Source organism: Crinia signifera, chromosome 3 (assembly GCF_055691185.1).
Source record: "Crinia signifera chromosome 3, ASM5569118v1, whole genome shotgun sequence".
In the NCBI taxonomy this organism is placed as follows: Eukaryota; Metazoa; Chordata; class Amphibia; order Anura; family Myobatrachidae; genus Crinia; species Crinia signifera.
In genome coordinates this window covers 259,800,788-259,817,129 of record NC_139219.1, presented here as the reverse complement: position 1 = coordinate 259,817,129, position 16,342 = coordinate 259,800,788, and the positions used below count along the sequence as shown (strand labels likewise).

The following is a 16,342-nucleotide window of genomic DNA, read 5'->3' as shown; positions in this document are numbered from 1 at the left end:
CTGACTTTATTTGCATGTACTGTTACAGAGTAATTATAAGATTAAAACTGAAATAGGCAGAAAATTATGGCGTGGCTGAGAAACGTTTTATATTGTAGCGAGTGATAATAAATTATAGTAGACATGCCTGATTGGCGGTTTTAGACACGCCCAATGGGCGGTGTTAGACATGCCCAATACATGGTGCTAGACACACCACTTTGATGGTGCGCCTCCTAATAAAATGTGCTGCGCACACCTATGCTCATCACTGCAATGTTATTACATTTTTCTTAGCAAGTCAGAATGTCACAACGCAAGGGGTTTTATTACCATACACAGCTAGTAAAAGCATTACCCTTTTAAATAATTGGGCATAAACACACTCAGAAGTGGGGAGTTTTACCACCTGACTCTTCATAAATAAACCACCAAAACGACAAAGCTAACCAAAACACTGAAACGAACAAATCATTTCTTTCAGTTAGCGCCATAAACATTGTTGCTATTTTAAGTCCAAGTTACGGATACTATTATAGGCAATCTTCTAGTGAGCGATTGTAAAGGCTATTTACATAGTGTTTTAATGGAACTCTTACCCTGGTCATTACTGTGATATGATAAGTGACATTATGTTTTGATTAGATCCCTGAATCACAGCACTCTCCAGATATAGCTGCGATTCATGCATAGTGTATGTGCAGATAATAAACACCAGAGACAGCTGGACCATCTATTCATTTTAATGGCTGTGTCTCTGGGTGATCATGAGGACGTTGTTATTTTATGTTTCATCTATTATATTTAAAGGTTGTGGGCCAAGGGTGGGTGAATGTAATTGGCAAATTATGATCAAAATGCACTTTATTAAAGTACTAATAAATGTTTAGGTGGAAGGTTATTAAAACATATAAGCAATGGGACTTTAGGTGCGTACACACTATAAGATATGTTACAGTACATGAGCGATATCATTGATATTTTCCATTGTATTCCCAGGCAATTGCTATTATACATATACACTAAACGATATTTATATTTTTCAATGACAACATCCTCACACGGCTCCGAACATTTTAACGATATTGTGCTTACACACTAGATGATAATTATTGTTATCATGCATATCGTCACAAAAAGCTTTAGAGATACGTATGCAATTATGCACATACTAGTAGTGAAGATAATTAATTTCATTATTTTAAACTTAAAATGTGTTAATTAATAAAGAGTTGTGAATCCAGATTTCAGCCATTGTGTGGTTCCCCAGTCAGGACTGATGGATTGCCACTCTATAAAAATAATAGGTACTTGTGAGTTATCCGGACGCCCGATGTGGTCATCGCATGCCATTATAATAAGGCATACGATGCGATGCGATGCGACGCGATTTGCCATCGCGTCGTATCTCGTCGCATCGTACGCTTATTATATGGTATACGATGGGATGCGATGCGACGCGACGCGATGTTAACACTTCCCGCCCATTTTTAAACCCGCCCTCTGGCACATCTGGCAGAAAATCAGTGTGAGGTAGTTTCCAGAGGAGAGAGCAAGTGATTTACAGAAAGAGCAAGTGATTTACAGTCTTGGTGTATTAGTGAGGTGAATTTTTGGACATTTGCCCCAATATTGCCCCATTTGGCCCCTTACACCTGCCCCATTTTGGCCCTTACACCATTATTCCCAAAATGGCTTTGGTTGATGGCATCTTCAGCCTCCAAAAACTGAGGAAGAGACAGTCGTATTCCTGCAGGAGAAAGGGCTGCTCCCATTGACTGCCACATGCCCAAATGGCCACCCTATGCGCCTGTCCCTGAAAGAGCGCAAATGGCGCTGCTATATTAAAAGTTGCAACAAAAAACAGAGTCTGCGGGCCTCCCTATTCTATCCTGGGTGCAGGCTCCCATTCATGACTATCCTGCGCTTCATCTGGTGCTGGTGCGATGAACTGACGTCAATAGAGTTCTGTGCTAAGAATTTAAAGCTATGCAACAAAAGCACCATTTTTTATAACGCCTTAATGCGGGAGGCATGCCAATGTGACTTGATGGCACAGCCTCAACGGCAGATTGGAGGCCCAGGGCAAATGGTGGAGGTTGACGAAACACTGTTTGTGAAGCGCAAAGCCAATGTTGGCAGAATACTCCCACAGCAGTGGGTGTTCGGAGGAGTGTGCCGGGAGACAGGGGACTGTTTCATGGTCGCAGTTGCCAAGCGAGATGCACCCACTCTCCTCGGTGCAATTGTGGAGCACGTGGCACCTGGCAGCACCATCGTCAGTGATTGCTGGCGCGCCTACCAAACTACTGAACTGGAGCGGGCTGGTTACAGCCACTTGCGGGTCAATCATCGGTTTAATTTTGTAGACCCAGAGACTGGTGCACACACCCAGAACATTGAGAGACTGTGGGGTTGTGCAAAATGGCGCAACAAACGCCAGCGGGGCACAGCCCGCCATCATCTTGATTCCTACATGCAGGAGTTTGTGTGGCGAAAGTGCCTGGCGGGAGACAGCGCATTTGAGCGCATTCTGCATGCGCTCACGTTACTTGATAAATAATGATGTTGATTGATTATTGTGTGCTTTGTGATTGTTTGTTATTCTAATTTATTTCATTAATATGTTAATTACACAGTTATTCCCTTTAATTCAGTTGTCCTTAATGTGTCAGATATGCATGATATTGATGAATGATATTGGATGCTCACAGCCACTCCACTATCAACGTGAACCCGAAGCGTGGCGAGCGCAGCGAGGCCGCGAGGGGCGGCGGTACGCGTCCTCCGACCTTTTCATGCCCTACTATCCACTAGGGCGTGGAGTGAGAATATAATAGTGTGGCGAGCGCAGCGAGCCACCGAGCCCGAAGCGTGGCGAGCGCAGCGAGCCCCGCGAGGGGACACAGATACCTTCACAGGTAAGCGCGTCCCTTCGCGGGCTTCCCAGGTGTCCACGTCGCCATGGACACCTGGGAAGCCCGCGAAGGGACGCGCTTACCTGTGAAGGTATCCGTGTCCCCTCGCGGGGCTCGCTGCGCTCGCCACGCTTCGGGCTCGGTGGCTCGCTGCGCTCGCCACACTATTATATTCTCACTCCACGCCCTAGTGGATAGTAGGGCATGAAAAGGTCGGAGGACGCGTACCGCCGCCCCTCGCGGGCTCGCTGCGCTCGCCACGCTTCGGGTTCACGTTGATAGTGGAGTGGCGTTAACAATGGGGATGGGACTGACATTGTGTCACTTTTTGTGACACTTTCTTGGGGGTTTTACACTGCTAAAATCGGGTGGTATCGCATCCCATCGCATCGCATGCCATGTGGTTAACATGCGATGCGACGTGATCACTTTACATGGTACCCGATGTAAAATCGGGTTCGGGTGGTCATCTCGTCGCGTCGCATCGCATGCCATTTGGTTAACATACGATGCGACGCGATGCGAAATCGGGTTCGGGTGGTCATCTCGTCGCGTCGCATCGCATGCCATTTGGTTAACATACGATACCATGCGATGCGACGCGATGCGTATACGACCAAAAATCGGGCGTCCGGATAACTCACAAGTACCAAATAATACATAATGATAGGGGAGTACCCAATTACCCACAGTCATTGACCACAGATACAGTAATTGGTTCACCGGGGCTATCCAATTAGCTCTGATGCCAGCATCTGTATTTCCCAATACCTGCACTTATCAGGGATTACACAGCCACCGGGCCTATGATAACTAATGGGATCGGGGACTTTTCCCCGACCTCATGAAATTTCGTGTGATCGCAGGTCCAATTTCAGACTTTAAAATGGCCTCTATCTGGATACCACGATAAAGACCATTTTATAGCTACCATTTCTCATGTCCGAAACTGCTTTGGGGATAATTGGATATACCTTATAGTATGACACTGTTCTTTTAAAAGATAGAATACAATTAAATGTGTTAATCTTTAAGATAATACGGATAATAAAACTCCCTGTGTGCTTTAACCATTATACATACTTCATTTTATTTGTTATACTGAGGTAATGCATTTCTCATATGTTAAAACCTATTTCAATCTGCAACATTAGAAATAGTCTCTGAACAATATCCCTTCTGGTTCTCCAAGTACCCTTGAACCACTTAAAACACTTATTTCCTCTGTGAGACATTGCTCACTTCAATAGGCAACGGTTTTGCCTGCAGAGGCGTGCAGGATTCATTTACTAACAAAATGCATCTAAACGTTGGACATACATTGCCTTTGTTTTGCTCTACTGGTTAAATGTAATTGATATGGATTGTTGTTATTGAAATATATAAGCCAATGAGTGGAATCATGTTCAATATAAGGTAGGTTTACAAAACACTGTATATACAGAAGATACTAAGACGTTGTTCTCTCTCTCTCTCTCTCTCTCTCTCTCTCTCTCTCTCTTTCTCTCTTTATTACAGGTGAGATGAGAGATCAACAATCTGCCTTTTACTGTCAAATAAAGCATCCTGTTTGCTGCTGTGATCTGCCTTGGAAAAGCTTACCATCCCTACTGGTGTTCCCTGTCACATATGGGGAAGACAGTGTGTGATGTCCACCACAAATGGCAAAACTGACAGCACTTGATTTGTTTTCTACCTCATCATACTCTCAATAGATTTAGGACCTTATTCTGGTCCATTCGCAGCCAGCGTTCGTTCGCACACGGACCGATGTTTGGCGCATGCGCAGCCACATTTCTGTGCATGTGCATATGATGGGTGCGTGCAGCCACAGTGAACAGACTGTGCACTGGGTGCACGCACCCAAAGCTGCGGCTAGGGGGCGTGGGGCAGCAGCGGATAGTCACGCCAATGGGAATGCCCATCCGCACCAATGTCACATCTCGATTACCATGGGAACACCCAGCGTTTACATGGCAATGCCCATGAAAATGTTGGGTGTTCCCATGGTAATCGAGTTGTGACATTGGTGCCGGGGGTGGGCAGCTGAAATCACCGGATGTCAGATGCCCAGTAGTAAAAAAAAGGAAGGGGTGTGAAAAGTCCCAAGGCGCTATAATATCCTTGCTGCCACTGGACCAAAAGGGAGACCCACTGTAGTAGTCCCGCTGGTAAATACTTCAGGAAAAAAGAAGGTCTGGTGGCGCTGAATATTGTATAGTCCACAGGATGATGTTGACTCGTGAAGTGGAGAAGCCAAAAATAAATGAGAAATTGTGTTAGAGTAACAAACACAATGGGAGTGTAAAAAGTGAAACACCCATATAAAGGGGGATCCGTACCCAGACTCACAGGTAAAGGTGTGTGGACAAGTGTATCAAGGTATCTTTTAGGGGACCACCGGTGTGTGTATTCTAAAAACAAATACCAAGTGTGATGTGCTGGTATCCAGAGATTCGTACCGTACTCACTGTATATACAGGAGCTTGACACATATAAAGGTATCTTTCACTGACACAATAATCGTGTATCCAGGTGAAGTATTTCAAAGGCCAAGGTGGGTGCCTACCATACTCACTGTGGGAGTAGATGTGATACACACGTAGCGGTATCTTTGTGAATAAGGACAGGTCACTCTATTCTCATTACCTCGTAGCAGAGGCGTGTATGCAAAAAGAGGAAGAGGACCAGTCTCAGTAAAAGATATTTTAATATAAGTACCAACTGCAATGTGGCTTATGGCCAATAACCACAAACAGGAGTACAAATAGAACAATGCATAAAAAAGTAATGAATAAAAAAGAACTCACTCTTCTGCCAACATGTTTCGGCGGTCACAGCCGCCTTTTTCAAGGTAGAGAGTGAGTAACCTGGCAGTGATTATATAGCATATGGAGGAAGCACATCCGGGTCATGTTCAATTAAAATAAAAATAGTAAAAACAAGTGTAATAATTACTGAATAGGGTCCTAGTGGACTCGTTTTATTCCTTAATGGAACAACTGAAATGATGACATTGAAATCAACATTTAAAACAATATAAAACGCGGGGTATATTCAAGTGGAACGCTTAATAGCGTTCCCACTTCCGCGTGGTGGAACGCATGCAAGTAACCCTGATGCTGATAGGAGGGCGCGTGTCACGTGTGATGCCTTTGACACGCATAACGGAGATTACTTCCGCGCTGTGAAGCGCACAGCCGGAAGACAGTGCCAATATAGGGAGTTTCACGCGTCACGCGTGACGTGCATGTGCGCTGAATAACCTTCCTACTTCCGCGCTGTGAAACGCACAGCCGGAAGTTAGATAGAGCTGGTTACCAAACCGTGACACGCAGGGCTAAAAATAGCGATCGTGTCACGGGCTATGTGATCACATCATGGGGATTGGAAGGGGAATGTGGTACATAGTGTAATAATATAATAAATATAGCAAACAGCTAAACGAGTCCCATCTTTGGGGGCAGCTGGCATATACATAAGTGCGACAGTCAAATACTTCCCCCTTTAAAAGGGGAACAGGGATACCAGATATATAACCCAGTTAAACAGCTTATATGTGATTCCTCCATTTACAAACTGAATATAATACAACAGAGTACATATATAAATATATAGTACAAGAAAGTGCATATGCATAATATAATACAAAAAATTACAATAATTTTAATGTTAAAAAGATACATAATGCATATATAAAAACATATATAAAAACTGTATAATTGATATAAAAAGAGTTGCATGAGTATTGAGAACACAAACAGAAATGAGGTGGATTTTTAACCTGTCCACTCTATCCCCCGAAGGTTTAAACCATGATTTTGAGCTTAAATGGTTCCTGTAATTTTAATAGTCCCTCTCCTTGTTCTCAATACTCATGCAACTCTTTTTATATCAATTATACAGTTTTTATATATGTTTTTATATATGCATTATGTATCTTTTTAACATTAAAATTATTGTAATTTTTTGTATTATATTATGCATATGCACTTTCTTGTACTATATATTTATATATGTACTCTGTTGTATTATATTCAGTTTGTAAATGGAGGAATCACATATAAGCTGTTTAACTGGGTTATATATCTGGTATCCCTGTTCCCCTTTTAAAGGGGGAAGTATTTGACTGTCGCACTTATGTATATGCCAGCTGCCCCCAAAGATGGGACTCGTTTAGCTGTTTGCTATATTTATTATATTATTACACTATGTACCACATTCCCCTTCCAATCCCCATGATGTGATCACATAGCCCGTGACACGATCGCTATTTTTAGCCCTGCGTGTCACGGTTTGGTAACCAGCTCTATCTAACTTCCGGCTGTGCGTTTCACAGCGCGGAAGTAGGAAGGTTATTCAGCGCACATGCACGTCACGCGTGACGCGTGAAACTCCCTATATTGGCACTGTCTTCCGGCTGTGCGCTTCACAGCGCGGAAGTAATCTCCGTTATGCGTGTCAAAGGCATCACACGTGACACGCGCCCTCCTATCAGCATCAGGGTTACTTGCATGCGTTCCACCACGCGGAAGTGGGAACGCTATTAAGCGTTCCACTTGAATATACCCCGCGTTTTATATTGTTTTAAATGTTGATTTCAATGTCATCATTTCAGTTGTTCCATTAAGGAATAAAACGAGTCCACTAGGACCCTATTCAGTAATTATTACACTTGTTTTTACTATTTTTATTTTAATTGAACATGACCCGGATGTGCTTCCTCCATATGCTATATAATCACTGCCAGGTTACTCACTCTCTACCTTGAAAAAGGCGGCTGTGACCGCCGAAACATGTTGGCAGAAGAGTGAGTTCTTTTTTATTCATTACTTTTTTATGCATTGTTCTATTTGTACTCCTGTTTGTGGTTATTGGCCATAAGCCACATTGCAGTTGGTACTTATATTAAAATATCTTTTACTGAGACTGGTCCTCTTCCTCTTTTTGCATACACGCCTCTGCTACGAGGTAATGAGAATAGAGTGACCTGTCCTTATTCACAAAGATACCGCTACGTGTGTATCACATCTACTCCCACATTGAGTATGGTAGGCACCCACCTTGGCCTTTGAAATACTTCACCTGGATACACGATTATTGTGTCAGTGAAAGATACCTTTATATGTGTCAAGCTCCTGTATATACAGTGAGTACGGTACGAATCTCTGGATACCAGCACATCACACTTGGTATTTGTTTTTAGAATACACACACCGGTGGTCCCCTAAAAGATACCTTGATACACTTGTCCACACACCTTTACCTGTGAGTCTGGGTACGGATCCCCCTTTATATGGGTGTTTCACTTTTTACACTCCCATTGTGTTTGTTACTCTAACACAATTTCTCATTTATTTTTGGCTTCTCCACTTCACGAGTCAACATCATCCTGTGGACTATACAATATTCAGCGCCACCAGACCTTCTTTTTTCCTGAAGGATGTCAGATGCCCGCCCACTTCCTCCCAAGAGTGCATACAAATCTAAGTGACCAGAGAGTCATTTAGATAGGTGTGCATGTTCCACATCACTCGATGGTCGGCAACCATCGAGTGATGTGGGTGTTCAACCAGAGGCTGCGAATGGATGTTTATGTTAAACATCCGTTTGCAGGCCCTGCGTGCGAACACAGGCTGTGAGGGGCACACCACCATTCGCAGGGCGGGTTCCGGTTGACTCGCAAGGGTGTGAATTCGTATCCAAGCAAATCAACCAGAATAACCCCCTTATTCCCTTGCGGCACCATATGGCCGACATACTTATGGTAGACATATAAAAAGGTCTAGTCTAGTTTTTCATGTTTTGTTTCATAATTTTTGTCTTTTTCATACTCTACCATTCAAATGGGAGCGCTAAAGTATACCAAGCGCAGCAGAACCGGATCAAGGCACCTTGCCCAAAGTGTGGCGAGTTAACCAGTCCACTAATTGGGGGTCCACGAGCTCAGGTGTTGACATTGACACACAAAAATGTGAAAAACGAATGTCAACCTTTTAGCATGTTGACTTTTGCATGTGTCAACCCTTTTCCAGTGTCAACCTTGTGCATGTTGACCTATTAAGGTGAACCTATGGACTGTCAACTTAGACATTGTCTGTGAGCTACAGTATACCACACCCTTATGGAGAATGTGCTGCTAATACACGGGATATGGTCATTGGGTCTACAGCAAATTGGTCAACAAGCGTTGGGTCGACACCATTAGGTCGACATGGGGATATCTCGACATGATTCTCAGTCAACATGGGTCAAGATCGACATGAATTTAGGTCGACAGGTCATTAGGTCAACACAAGCAGTAGGTCAACAGGGTCTATGTCGACAGTCAAAAGGTCGATATGGGTTTTTTCACTGTTCTTCGAGCCGACATGTGCCGACAGGCGGTATTTTATGCCCTACCATCCACTAGGGCGTGGTTGGAGAATAAATAGTGTGCCGAGTGCAGCAAGGCACCGTGCCCGAAGCATCGCGAGTGAAGAGGTGCACTGGAAACTGTGTCCATGTTGACTGTGTCAACATTTGGGTAAAAAAACAGTGAAACACACCATGTCAACCTTTTGACTGTCGGCCTAAACCCATGTCGACCTAGACCCATCACGATCTTGACCCATGTCGACCTAGAACCATTTCGACCTTTCCCCACGTCGACCAAATGGTGTTGACAACGCTTTTCGACCAACTTGCTGTAGACCCAACAATCCCAACTCCTACTACACAAATATATACACAAGAGTCCAGGGTCTATATTACAGGGCAGGGCAGAAGCAGTCTCCTTTCTTCCCCTGTATGATGTGCCGCTCTGGCAGTGTTAGCAGACGGGCAAGGAGTGTTACTGGGTATATGTAATCTGGGTATATGAAATCTGCAAAACAGGAAAACAAAGCTGTCAGCCATTTCCAAAGCCAGCAAACAGAGCTAAAGCACCACTTGAGTTAGTACATACAGATGTGTGAGGTCCAATGAAAGTCATGTCAAGTGGTTACAGATACTTCATAACGTTCATGACTTCATAAGACTAAAGCACATAGACTTCATCAAAGAGAAGTCTGAAGTAGTATAGAACATTGCAGATTACCAGAGACTTTTGCAGAATGAAATTACTCACAGATTCAGAACACTGAGATCTGACAGCAGGGGGAATACATAGGAGTGTGGCATTCTTCCTACAGGGATTTGGGAAAGAACATCAGTTGGCTATTGCCTGGACTGCTAGCGGAGAAAGTCATTGACAACTGTTTGTAAAAAAAGAGACTGTTGACATAGGGCCTGATTCAGATTGGTTGGCAAAAGCAAAATCCTTCTTTATTGGACAAAACCATGTGCACTGCAGCTGGGGCAGATGTAACAGGTACAGAGAGAGTTAGACTTGGGTGAGTTATTTTGTTTATGTGGCTGCTTTATTCATACACTGCGATTTAGATTTCCGTTTCAACACCCCCCCCCCCCCCAAATGCAACTCTCTGCACATATTACATCTGCCCCACCTGCAGTGCACATGGTTATTTCTATTAAAGAAGGAGTTTGCTTTTGCAAACCAACCAGAATCACCCCCCTAGTCCATGTAGACATTGAGAAGAGTCTTGCACCGCTTTCACATATACCCCTTTCACATAACATCACGTATGGACCTGGGTCAAGGTGTGGGATGAAAGCACCACAGCTTATAACCCGGGTTGACCAACCAGGCAACTTGACTTGGGTTATATGAAGGGTTAAACTCGGGTCACCCTCTGTATTATAGCCAACCTTGGTTTAATTTAAAAGCACCGGACCCGGGTCGACCCAGTGCCGGCTTGCGATCCTGGATCCAACCTATATTTGTGATGTGAAAGGGGTAATAGCAAACCCAGGTCTGAACCCTTTCAAACTGCACTTACGACCTGGGTTATTGCCAAGTTGGCGCCATTCACACTGAACCTGGGTCACCCATGCAAACATTATGGATGTCATATAAAAAGGACATTTTCCACTTAGCTCAGATAGCACAGCTAGTTACCTCCATCCACAATGCTATAAAAATGCTTGTACCACTTGCATCATACACTACTACCGTAATACAGTCACCAGCTGGTGACCTGTGTGCTCCACTCACTGCAGTTTGTGTGAGTGTTACTGTTATCACACCTATACAATTCACATTACTGGACAAGAAACCACTCCACTGGTTAAGTATTACATTGTTCGTTGACTAAAGGAATCCTCTGGCGTGCTCATACTCTGCCACAGCACCACCACTTACACACACATATTCTAACACTAACATGTGATTTGAGAGAGAACAGGAACCATTGAATATGTAATAACTAAGGATATGTTCAGTTCCCAAACCAAATCCAAACAAATTTTGTGGATCCAAAATTAACCAAAACCTTGTCTGGATCCAGGAGGTTTGTTCTGAACTGAGTCCCAGTTTGGAAGTTAGGCCCACAGGCAATAATGGGTTTCCTCTGTACCGTTGTGGTCCAGTTTGACCCTAATATAAATAGAAGCTTCGAGCTAAGGAACTGTATTAAATAACAATGTGATTATCCATTAATTTAATATGTTACATAAACTTTGAGGTCCTTGAACACGGCTGCAGTGTAACCTCCACAAATAATCACACTGGAAATTAACTGAAATACAGGAAACCTGGATTACATTAAAGACTATGGGTTTATTATATGAAATTAAAGAGCATCCTGAAGGCTTTAAAATGTACAATATCAGTAATGATATATCGTTATTTAACTGGCATCGAACAGTTTAATTGGGTTTAACACATAGAAACTACTCCAAATGTATCCAGCAGGCTACAATATTCAAGACTTGCAGTAATATATTTATTTATAGCAAAGCTGGTTACGTTCCTCATACAGTAGCTAAAAGCCAAGTGATAGAGAAAGAAAGATAGAAAGATAAAGAAGTGGGTAGGAATCCTGCAGGAGGAATCTATGGAGCAAGGGACCTGATTCAGGAGTGGACGTATTTAAAACATTGGGTGCAAGCGACTACAGTTTTAAATAAGCGCATGCACCCAAGACTGGGGGGGGGTGCAATTTGGAAATATATGGTGATCTGTGCGATTCCAAAAGGCATTCCTGGGTGGTGGCTTTTGTCGGCTGGTGTCAGCAGCAGCCATGTACCTAGGGACATAAAGTATTATTTAGAGCAATTTGTGGATATCATCAATGCCGCACCCCATGTATCTGTCCCCACGTCTATTCTGCACTCTGCAACATAAAATTTCATTTCGTTATTGAGAACTAAGGAGGGGGGTTTCAGAAGCAAGTTCTGACATTTTTGCTAAGTTTACTAAGGTGGGATCTCTATTGAAGATGGGATGTTGGTCCATAGCAGATTATACTTCTTATTTTTTTTAGAACCTTCTAATACAATCTGATTGAATGGTTGCTATGCTCAACATCATATCTTCAATAGACTTTTACATCTTTAATAGATTTTTACATCTTAATAAATGTACCCGTTATTGTCCACAGTGGCCTAGATTAAGCTTTGGGAGAGCCCGGGGCATTTAAGACAGGGGGCCACAGTGGAAGTGATGGTGGGTTACTGTATATTCGATTATACATATCTCCCAACTTGACCCATTCCAGCTCATAAAGCCTGCACTTCTGCTTTAATTCTGACTACCTGGTTCTGCTGCTGCATAAAAGGGACAGCTGGTGATGTCAATGCACTCCATGGGGGGAGGGGGGGCTGGCAAATATGAGCCCGGGGTACGGTATGCCCTGCGTCCCCCCTTAACCCGGCTATGTTTTCCACAGAAACTGCAAGATTATGGCTTTTCAAAATTCTATCGAAAATGACCGCGGCTAAATTTGCACAGCTACTTAAATAGGAAATAAATGCATTGCGGGTTAACGCAGCTAATGGGATATGCGCCATAATATACTATTATCTAACCATTCATACGCGGCTGGTGAGCAGTATTGGTCACAGTGAAGAAGAAGAAAGAGATTCTGACTGTGTATACTCTCCAGCTCCCTGCAGGTGTACTCCATTGGGACATTAGTGTATAGAGGAATTCTCTGCTGCAATCAGAAGGATCTTATCAACCTGAATTAATGAATAATAAATGTGTTATCACACTGAGCTGGTGTTGTGAAGTCTTAGCTCCATAATATACACACTGTTGGAGACAGCGCATGCTGGCACTTGTTGTTCACATTAGGTTTCCTCGAGGTCTGGAATACAATTGATCTCTCTAGCGTGCTGATGGACCCAGTGGCTGTTCTAGGAAGTGGACACACTGCGGTTTGGAAGTCGGCGTGGGAGACATGTGCAGTACATGGGGAGTCGCTGTCCGCGGTGCTGAAACCACCCAGCTCTGAGCAGATGTGTTTAGCACTGAGTACAGAGGGATCTGCTGCAGAGACCATTCCCTCCCAGTGATGCTCTCGCCTTGTGCACAGTGTTCTGTCTCTTCTCTTCCAAGGAGAGATTAGTGAGTGTGTATATCTTTCTGTATGTGGCTGAGTCAGGACAGCAGACCTGGAGCAGACTCCCCTCAGCCCCAGACCACTCCTCTGCACTCATTACCCCCCAGCTCTTCATATGCACAGCTATATGGAGTAACGGAACACAGAACACCTATGCAGCGCACAGGGCTATGTACCAATGCACCCCCTGTCCATTCTTATGCTGCCAGCAGAGCATCAGCCTGACACCAGCCCCAGACTGCTGCAAACACGCCTGAAATGGACCCCCGGGCGCTAAGAGGAGCACAACTAGCTGTAGGGGCTCCCAGGTAAAGTGATTCTTATGAAGATGACCAGTGCCATCTATGCTGCCATCCACATACTGCTCAGCGTCCTCATCCCCATCGCTAACATCCTGGTCATGGTCATCTTGTCACAGCTGTTAAGGAAGAAACATTGCAAGAGTTACATCTTCATCCTCAACTTGGCCGCCGCAGACCTGCTGGTGGGGCTCATGTGCATCCTGGAAGCCCTGGATGATGTCTTTGATGGAGACTTTGATAGGAATTTGTTCTTCTGCCTGCTTAGACTGTGCTTCACCATAACCCCCTGCATCGGTTCCATGCTAACCTTGCTCCTCATTTCCCTGGACAGGTACCTGGCTGTGAGGATGCCTCTGTACTACGTCAAAATCATGAATAACCGGAGCATTGGCATCTCCCTGACAGTTCTGTGGGTGGTCTCCTTCTTGGTGGGGCACATGCCTCTGATCACTACTTCGCTGCAGCATAGTAACTACACAGGCATCTGTGGCCTCTTCTATGCCGCAAAGAGCGATTACCTTTACATCCTGTGCTTCGTTATATTCCTGCCAGCCTTGGTTACCATAGTGTGCCTGCACACCGCAGTGGGGAGGATTGCTTATTTCCACCATAGGCAGATCCAGAGGATCCGGGCTATCAGTGGCCCCACCAGCAACCACCCATCACATGCATCCCACTTTAAGGCAGCAAGAACAGTTCTCATCGTCATCATCTGCTTCACTCTGTCCTGGGGTCCTTACTACATCACTGGGATCATCCAGGCCACCTGCACATCCTGCAAACTTGTGGACCTGCTCAAAGACATTTTATTTGTCTTGGGGGAAGCAAACTCGCTGCTAAACCCGATCATTTATACTTTTTATTGCAAAGAAATAAGAAGCTATTTGTACAAACACATCGTCTGCAGGAGGAGAAAAGTAAAGCCCCAGGGGCTAGCATTGGTCCAGTTCTCCAATATCAGGGGACCAGCCTTGCCCGAAGAGTTCTCTGCGGTTCACACATCTGATGACAGTTCCCACAATGTGGCCATTTTCTTCGGCTCCAGTGACTTCCATAAAAGCTGTTGATGTGATTTTATTTACCAGAACTACTGTCAGTGTAGTATCTATTGCTGCCCCACCTTCCACCTTGAGGTGAGCAACTAACAGCAGTGGTTTCTAGTGGTTGTGGAACTACAAATCTCAGCATTCCCTACCAGGCAAAAAATAAACAGAAAATCAGCAGTTGCACGCACCTGAATCAACACAGGTTACCTCCTCTCATAAGTTACATCGCCCAGGTGCTAGAGACTCTTGTCTTCAGGGCTCCCTATAAAACGAATGGGGTCTCCATATAATGCAGTATCATTGTGCAACAGGTCTACTGTACTGTTGTTTGCTTTTCACTGTAATACAGTTTCTTGAATTCGGAGTTAATGCCAGCAAGTCGAACATTAATCTCAGGATACAAAATAATATTTGAAATTTTTTGCATCAAGCAAAATTCATAAGGATTGCTATTATACAATACTACTGTGATTCTGCAATATATATTGTACAGTATAGTCTGTAGCTCTCTCATGCAGCTGGGAATTCCAAGTGATGTTACAGTACAGTATATACAGTAGAGGATAGGGGACAGTTGCAGATTTCTTTACTGATCCTGGAGTCATAATATTTTATAATAAATAGCAGTGCATTGATGTTAGTTTGGCAATGTATGTTTTATATTTCCAAAACCACTATGTTTTTTTTGTATAACTTATTATATAAATGTTAAAATGCTAATTATTTTAGATTTTTCTCAGGATGTATTCATTTATCTTTCCCTAAGTGACAGTTTACATCTGACAGATAAACTATTTAGCATAGCATATTTACTAAAAAAAAGCCAATGTGCAGTGACCCATAGCAACCAGAAAAATGTGTTTTATCATGTAATGGGCCCGATGTATCAAGCTTCAAAAAGTGATAAATGGAGATTTATAATCAGCCAGACAATCAGCTCCTAACTGCCATGCTAAATGCTAGGTTTGAAAAGTGACAGGTAGGAGCTGGTTGTTTATCGCTCTCCACTTTATCACATTTTGAAGCTTGATACATCTGGCTCAATGTGCCTTACCCAGAGGAAAAACAAATGGCTGATGGTAATTTGGGTTGCTGTATTTATAAATGTAAGGACAGTGATGCCTCATATGTAGCAGAACACCTTGTGTTATACAAGCTCCCCCTTCCATTGTATTTATGTTAATTTAACTGTCTATGTTATTAATAATAACTTCACTCTTTTTAAAAACAAGGATCAAACTACGTTTATCCGTGTACATTTATTTCAGCCAAGGTCTGAATTTGATTCTTTATTCTCTAGCTTTTCCACTATTTAGGAATAATATCCACATGTTGGATCTGGTATTGGGGGGTTATTCAGAACATTTCTGTGTATGTACATACACTGGGTGTAAGTGGGCATGGGGAACTGCTGGTTCGCTGCCCCGTTCGCATGGGGCGAAGGTGACGGGAAGGCGCCCAGCTTTTCATGGGTGTTCCCAGAAAAATGCTGAGCGTTCCTATGAAAATTAGGCAGTGACGTGGCTGCCAGGAGCGGGCAGTTGACATCACCGGATGTCAGCTGGCCGCCCTGTTCCCGTACAGGGAATTCGCAAAGCGAAGACACTGTAGAGTGCCTTAGTTTTGCGTGTACGTTCCAAATCATTCCATGG

The 16,342-nt window shown here is 43.7% G+C and overlaps 1 protein-coding gene across 1 annotated transcript; it reads left to right on the top strand.

Annotated features, from left to right (window-relative positions):
- The first annotated feature begins 13,670 nt into the window (after positions 1-13,670).
- On the top strand, positions 13,671-14,711 carry GPR119 (G protein-coupled receptor 119). The gene has a single exon (XM_083174997.1). The coding sequence runs from the start codon at positions 13,671-13,673 to the stop codon at positions 14,709-14,711; it is 1,041 nt and encodes a 346-aa protein (XP_083031123.1).
- Positions 14,712-16,342: the final 1,631 nt, after the last annotated feature.